Source organism: Echinops telfairi, unplaced genomic scaffold (assembly GCF_000313985.2).
Source record: "Echinops telfairi isolate 266 unplaced genomic scaffold, ASM31398v2 ScPeMD7_24;HRSCAF=84, whole genome shotgun sequence".
Classification (NCBI taxonomy): domain Eukaryota; kingdom Metazoa; phylum Chordata; class Mammalia; order Afrosoricida; family Tenrecidae; genus Echinops; species Echinops telfairi.
The window spans coordinates 4,737,221-4,745,557 of NW_022103921.1; the positions used below are offsets into that span (position 1 = coordinate 4,737,221).

General features: G+C 39.8%; 1 protein-coding gene across 1 annotated transcript; it reads right to left on the reverse strand.

Annotated features, from left to right (window-relative positions):
• Positions 1–5,702: 5,702 nt before the first annotated feature.
• Positions 5,703–6,398, reverse strand: LOC101662073 (checkpoint protein HUS1-like; the record flags this gene model as incomplete). The annotated part of the gene is made up of 1 exon (XM_013007581.2): positions 5,703–6,398. A coding segment is annotated over one exon (696 nt), but the record flags the coding sequence as incomplete, so codon positions are not given.
• Between the last annotated feature and the right edge of the window lie 1,939 nt (positions 6,399–8,337).

Here is an 8,337-nt window from a genome sequence, read left to right on the forward strand (position 1 = left end):
GACAGGGCAAGATATGACAAAATAACAATTTATAAACTATCAAGGGCTCATGAAGGAAGGGGGAGTGGGGAGGGAGAGGGGAAAATGAGGACCTAATGCCAGGGGTTTAAGTGGAGAGAAAATGTTTTGAGAATGATGAGGGCAATGAAGGTACAAACGCGCTTTACACAACTGATGTGTGTATGGATTGTGATAAGAGTTGTATGGGCCCCTAATAAATTGATTTAATAAATATATCGGGAAAAAACCTCCAACTTTTGATTAGCAGCTAGGTGCAGTAGCCATTTGAGCTCTCAATTTTCAAACAAACATTTATTGAAAAAATGAAATTATGAACAAAGAGGTTTGCCTGTGAAAACCGTAGATTTTCTACTAGGCTATTTTGCTCTCTAAACGCCGAGCTTCGGGCTATACGTTTAAAGTGTGGGCACTAGGACCAAACGGTTGGGATTCGTATCCCAGCTCCACCACATTCGACCTGGTTGACACCTGGCAAATTATGTCACTTCGCTGAGACTTTGGGTTTGTTTTGTTTTTTGGAGGTGACAATTCTTTTTTTAATAACTTAACATTAATACCATAAGTATCATTGTTGGTGCTTCTCATCTTCCTTTGACTTTGTTGTTTTTATGTGCCATGGTCGCCTCAGTTCTGCCTCCTATAGCAGCCTTAGAGGACAGAGTAGAACTGCTCCACAGGGATCCCAGGACATACATCTTGATGGCGGCAGATTACCAGGTCTTTTCTTCCGTGGAGCAGCTGGTAGATTGAAACCAACGGTCTTTTGGTGAGCCACTGAGCACTGAACCCCCAGGGTTCCCTTTCTCTGAGACTCACTCAAAAAACAAACATATTCATTGCTACTGAGCTGATGCCTATTCACAGCGACCCTATGGAGCTGCTCCGGTGGGTTCCTGAGACTAGATCTTTGTGTCAGTGGAAAGCCTCATCCATCTCCCACAGAATGGGTGGTGGATCTGCACCACGACACCCCCAGAGCGCCCTTCTCTGAGCATGGTTACCTCATCTATAAAATCTTTATAAGGTCTTTAATACTTAGATCAGTACTCAATACACTGTGAATGCTCAACATGGTTTATTTAAAATGGTATCAAAATGTAATGCCATCCTTTGAGACTCAGAACCATAATCTTGGAGGAGACTAAGCTCAATTGGTATAGCACAGTCCGCCAGGACAATGTTACACATCCTACTTTTGTGAGCCGAGGCTGGGCCCTTAGGAGCTTATAAGTGACCATTTAAGATGCAGCTAGTGGTCTCACCCTCTCCAGAACAAGGGAGAGAGGGAAAAATCAGAGAAACAATGAGTCTGAAGGAGTCACTGACCATGTGAGTCACAGCTTCCACTTGCCCGAGACCACAGGAACTAGATAGTGCCCACCTACCACTACTGACAGCTCTGACAAATCTGAACAGCATTACATTAGATTAGAAGGTCCTGGGCAGAGTAGGAGAAAAAGGTAGAATAAAAGTCAAGATCATAAAAAAGAAGCCCGACTTACTGGTCTGTTCAAGGGCGGTGGACCCCAAGTGCACGGCCCGTAGGCACCCTTCCAAGGGGCTCCAAATATTATATGTCAGTTCAATGAACAAACAACATCTTTGAGGAAAAAGCTCAGAAAAATCAAGCTTCGGAGAATCAAAGAGCACCATTTTCCCCAAAGTAAAGTTGAGAAGGTAGGAAGGGACAAGAAAGGTGGACAGAATAGGGACTCCAAGAAGGAGGTGGAAAGAACGCTGTTATGTTGAGAGGATTGCACTTCATGTCACAAAACAAGATGTGTGTAAACTGTTGCGCAGGGAAAAACAGTGCACCCTGTGACTCTCGCCCAAAGTGTAATCACATGTCTTTCAAAAGGAAAGATAAGTGGGGGGAAAAGTTACATCATCCACTTAGGCAAGGAGACAAGGAAAACAAGCCTCTATTACCACCACCTGCGTTTGGTGAATACTTAGGACTTAACGAAATTCTCCAAAGTCCATGGGCGATTGACCAGTCAGTATTGACCCTAGGTCGGAGGCCCGGAACAGAGTGTTTATCCAGGTAGAAACCCAGCAGACTAAAGATCTAAAAGTTTTTTTCATAACTTTTAGTTTAATGGTGTAAAACATTCTCTGTCTATTGTTACATAGTTAAGTCTTTCTACTTTTAAACAAAAGAGCCCTTGGCTTAACTGAACGTTTGGAAGTTTGAACTCACTACAGACAAGACGTGGCAGAGCTCCGTTCCTGTAAAGATTTACAGCCCCTGAAACCCAGGGGAACATTCCAGCTCTGTCTAGAATGTCAATATGAGTTGGAGTTTACTCAACAGCATACAGAAACAACTTTTTAGAAATTCCCATTAATCAAAATCAGGTGCTTTCTTAAAATGTGCTCGGGTTTTTTTGAGACCTGAAAGGACAATGAGAGATTCCCCAGAGATCAAGATGTCAGGACATCTCATTAAAAACATAAATCTTCTTGCTTTTGTCAGAAATATATAACTTAAAAATGCATTTAAAATGGTCTTTCTATTAAAGGAAAAGAGTGGCTCAAATGTGTGGCTTTGCTGTTGCTCTGCAGCAGTGATTATCAAATAAGCTTTGCCCATGTATTCCCTGCCCATAAGAGGAGAAAAGTATGCATTTCCTTGATCATATTTACGATGAGTTAGCAAGTGATCTCTGAGCTCTGAGAAGGGCTTGAAGGGGGAGATATTTCAACTTGCCAAGACTTGAATTTAAGCCCTTAAACCCCAGTAATTGGTAGGATTATTTAATTGCAAAACCAGATAAAGAAGCGTCTGTCATACATTTTATTTTAGACAGCAAGCTCTTAATGAGGGACCCCTCAGGGAAGTGAGGGCAATATTAGCTTAATATTAAATGCTACTTTAAAATATATTTCTCAGCGTGAATGAGGGTTCTGATGACAAACCAGTGAATGTTATAGGATATTGATATTCCCTTTTTGATAGAAGGACCCCTGATAGGACTGATGAGTCAGGCGTTGGCCTGTTAACCAAAGGGTCAGTGGTTCAAACACACAGGCTGCTTCCAGAGAGCAGGATGAAACTGTCTGCTCTCATAAAGATTTACAGTATTGCAAACCCCTAATAGGGTCTCGTGAGTGGGCATCCACTTGATGTCAGTGGGTTTGGTTTGGGATTTGATTTTCTTATAGGGGAGGAAACTCCCAATTGGATTTTATTGTGTTACCCAGATAGACAAACCTTTAGCATGCATTATGTATGCGCTGCCTAGTGCAATAATTCCTTGAGGCAATTGAAAGAATATTATGGAAGGCAATTAAAAATGTCTGAATATAACGTCTCCGGGTTGTCTTTTACAGTAAAAAGCACTGATCTCTTCTCTAAGAAAAAAAAATTTTTTCCCTCTCAGAATATTAACAGAGATTTTAACAAAGAACAGAAATGCTGACAACTGTGGAAAATAGTTCAGTAACTTCTAGCCAGCAGTGACTTTGCCTAAGGTTCAGCTCTCTTGGATTTAGGTAATAGGGTTTTTCTTTGGCCTGTAAACAGGGTAAACATATGTTTCAGATTTTCTGGGACAGTCTCAGTTAAAAAACATTCTTTCCTTTTTTAGTCTGTGTTACACCATGCATTCTCATGTTTTTAATGGAGAATATGAACAGTTTACCCACAATTGTCAGGATTTCCTTAATGAATCTTTCCTTTGGGGGTACCTTGGAGTGTCTATGTCTGAATGGGCGCCTAGTCTACCTATTCTGTGAACTCCATCTTTGGGTTTCGGAAAGCTGGACCTACTTTCTCCAAGCATCTCTGGAAATCTTCCTTCTCCCATTCCTACTTCGTCTGTAGTATTACATTCCAACTAGCATGTGATTGTACACTATCTATACTTACATTGTTCTCACTGTTGTATGTGTGCCAATATCATCTGCTCAATTAACGTGCACAGCCTGGAGGGAAAGAATCTCTTCCGACTTTCTCACACCCTCCACCATGCCTCCCTCACTGCTCGGCATAAAATCCATCCTGTGAAAAAAATCTGAAATATCACATTTTTTCTCATTCAGTAAAGGTATCTTTTGAAAAAAATATTTGAGACATTCTTAATGGCTTAAAAACGGTTACATTTGCAAAATATAAGAATTCATAAAAAGTAACTTTAGCAAGTGTGTGATATTATTTCAACGAGTGATCATTGACCGTTTTCATTAAACTGAATCTTATTTGGTTCTGTTACTATAAAATATTATCTTTTCTAATATTTTCACTTTTTATTTTTTATAAATACATTCTTCAATTTTCTACAAATACAAGGTGTCATGAGTAGGAAATGAATAATTTTTATAAAAACTGAACTTTCATTTTAAGATGTGTCTAGTTTGGTTTACTTAATATTAGCATGTGGTATAAAATAAATGTTGAAGGGAGCTAATGATAAAGCTGTCAAGTTTTATGTTCTGATGGCTGTTTTTCTCAGAAGTTAAAAATATTTTTATTTTAATGAGAATTTTAATATTGCATTCCCAGGTTCAATGGATAGCACACGTGGAAATATTTCTTCTATGTTCATAACACTTAGTCTGAAGAGCATGGGGTTGGGAAGCATAAATACAGAATGTTATTTTATATTACATACATTCTTTTGTTATCAGTAGTTTTATTTCCAACAGTTTCATTCACATGTAATTTACATATCATATAATTCAATAGTTCAATCATTCAATCATATCTTGGAGAGCCATACGTAAAGTTACCTTTAGGAAAAACTCTTCTTAAACCCCACAATAACAATGAGCCGATAAATATTGAGATATTGGTTAAATTCTCAGTACATGCTTGTCAGAATTCAAAGGTAGATATTCTGTACCAGAATACACAGCACACATGCACGCACACATGTAGAAGGTAGACACCCAGCTCTTCATTTCTCATCTGTCCTAAATGCAAAAGGCAAACTTTGTGACTTTATTATTTTGTCCAAAGCAAAACAACTCAGTTGTCATTGAGTTGTGCCTTGGTGATCATTGAGTTGTGTCTTGGTGATCATTGAGTTGTGTCTTGGTGATCATTGAGTTGTGTCTTGGTGATCATTGAGTTGTGTCTTGGTGATCATTGAGTTGTGATCTTGGTGATCATTGAGTTGTGATCTTGGTGATCATTGAGTTGTGATCTTGGTGATCATCGAGTTGTGTCTTGGTGATCATTGAGTTGTGATCTTGGTGATCATTGAGTTGTGTCTTGGTGATCATTGAGTTGTGATCTTGGTGATCATTGAGTTGTGTCTTGGTGATCCCATGTGTAGAACTGTACTCCATTGAGTTGTCAAAGGCTGATTTTCTTGGAAGTAGATTGTTTGGCATTTATTCCAAGGTAATCTGGTAGAATCAAACCTCTAACCCTTTGGTTAGCCAAGCATGCTAGCTATTTACACCATCTACAGATGCCACTGATGGATCAAGAACTCTATCATTTAAGCTTTTAGGCTTCTGTTCTGTGTCCTAAAGATGGGTGTCTGCCAAACCTTGGTGCTCTACATTTGCTCTTGAGCAAGTTTTCTTTTTTTTATAATAAAGAAGTTTTATGAAATAATGTGCTTATCCAGCTATGTTTCATTCATTCACTCTTTAGTTAGAACATGTACAACATATTACTCTGAGAATGGTGACAAATGACTTAGAACCCATGAACCTATATCCTGTTCTCATCACAAGGGTCTTTGGGGCCCGAGGTTGGTGTTAAGACAATGCTGGAACCACGGAAGGGACACATCTTCATGAAGCAAATCAAAACGAACAACCCGGTTATTCACAATATTGCACAAGGCCTTTGTAGGATTTACTTGTTGTCCAGCAAGGAACTGTAGGAACTTCCTAATATCTATGCATACTTCAGCCATTTCTTCCAGGTTTCTACTTTGAGAAGGACTTTCAGAACCTAAGGGAGGGCTTCCAAGATCTTTAAAATGAGTTGTAACACACACTAATTCAGTTTCTATTTTCAAGTTCAATTCTCCATTTAGGTTTGCTTCAATGATAAGGTGATTGCTAATATTTTTCATTTTTTCCACAACACTCTTTATAGTCTTCAGCACCAGTAAGTAAATACTAACATCAGATTCTGGAACTGTAGGTTCTTGTAAATCCTTCCACAGCTTTCTAGGAATAACTTTTATGGGGATGTCATGTGCCACAGTGCGACTGCTGCTTGAAATAGACAACAATTCTACAGAGATCATCAGGCAGGGGAAATGCTGATTAGTCAGCTTGACTTTCAAGGCTCTGGCATTCTGCGCAGTTTTCAAGGCTCGAGATAAGTTTTCTGGAGTCAGTTCTATATAAATCTCATTGTTTTCTTCTGATATTCCTTCCATTTGAAATTCGTTGAAGAAGTTCTCGCGTGAAGTTGTTCAGACAGGCCGCGTCCACGATCTTGGCCCAAAACTTCATGGCTGGACTCGCGGTTCGACCGCCGGAGCATCCAGAGCAAGTTACAAAGAGACAATCATTACCTCTGGGCATGTCCTATCCCATCTGCGTCTCTCCCCTCAGCTTTTCCCTACACTCCAGGCTGATATCCTCAAAATGCAAAAAGTGGAAGACAGAAGTGAGGGACGGAGAATCGGGAGATTCGGCAGCAGAGACTGATTCTTGAGAACCACACTTTCAGTTTCACATAGCATAACCTTTAAGACCTCACAGCAGCATACGCTACCTTATTTTTCCAATTTCCCCATTTTTTTCTCAGTATCAACACGTTATGGTTTTCCCCCAAGGAATTGGAATGTTTATGAGAATTTGATTTACTGGAGTTGTATACTTAATGTATTTGATTTACAAGAATTCTTTAAGTTCCTGTCAAGGTTTTGCTCATTAGGTTGCAAATTTGATGTGCAGGCGACTGGAATGCTTAAAATGAAAATCAGCTTTATTAAACTTATATACGTCATTAGGATAATTTAATTGTCCAAGTTTGTAACCAGTGCATATTCTGTAGTCTGATTTCTTTAGCATGAACTGACCAAATTCTAATAAAAAAAAGTTAGGGAACAAGGGTAGTTTTAGAGGATGTATAAGTAAAACAACAAAATTATTAATTGTAACTCAAGGAAAGGTAACTTTAAAACATAGAATATTAAGTTAATATCCAGTAAGCGTAAATAGCTTTTTATACTCCTAAAGATTCTTCTCCTGGCCAAGAAAAAATAAATAAGCCTCTAATAATATCAAAAGCAGATCCTGGCGACATTTAAATGTAGACATTACTTATTCCCCACAGTCTCATTTTCTGGCCATGAAATTTTGATCCACAATGATCTGTGATGCCCTTCTTTCATCCGAGGAGGGGAATTATTCGCACTTACAAAAAATCCTGATAATGATACCTTCAGTCACGGGAGATATAATATAGAATACATTTGTAATGCGAAGCAGAATTTGCTAGGTTGGTTTATAAATGATCTGTGTTGGCTGAGGGCTAAGATGAAATAAATTGAGGCATTAGTTGTTCAGTAGTAGACTTCCCACCTTTGCAGCAGGAAATGGGTTTCAATCCCAGTTGGTGCGCTTCCTGTGCTGCTACCACTGGTCAGTGGAGGTGTCTCTGCTGCTGTGTTAGACAGACTTCAGTGGGATTTCCAGAGGATGATGGGCTACGAAGAAAGGGCTCTACTTCTGATCTACTTCTGAAAGTCAGCCAGTGAAAATCCAACGGATCATAATGGTATGACCTCCAACTGATCGTGGGGATGGCTCCAGGTCTGGCAGTGTTTGTCGCTGCTGTGCACAGATCTCCGTGAGTTTCAGGTCTACTTGATGTACACCCCAAACAAAAGCAACAGCAGCTAACTACATTGTGGAGGCTCTTATAATAGCTAGAAAAGAATTTTCAGACTCAGTGACTCCTCCTCTTTACTTTTCCCACCCCTCTTTAGTTTTCTTCTGGGGCAGGGGGCAGGGGGCAGTAGGGTGGGTGGGGAATTCCAAGTAAGAGAAAGAGTTCATGAGGACGGATTCAACATAAATGAAAAGTCGAATGCCTCTGAGAATAGGAAAGCTGAAGCACTGCCTTGCTCATTGTTGTTTTTAACTTCAGGACTTGCACATGTGTGGATACTCTTGTTGTAACTTGCCCTCAAATCGATTTCAACTCATGGATAACCCCATGTGTACAGAACTGGCTGCGAGCCTTCGGAAGCAAATCTCTGGGCCTTCCTTCCTTGTTTACCTTAGCGTCCACTGGGTTTGACCCTATTGGTACTTGAGATATTTACGTCATAGCTTCTGATGTCGCACAACAGCATACAGGCCATCATGGTATGACAGACTGATAGGTGGTCACCT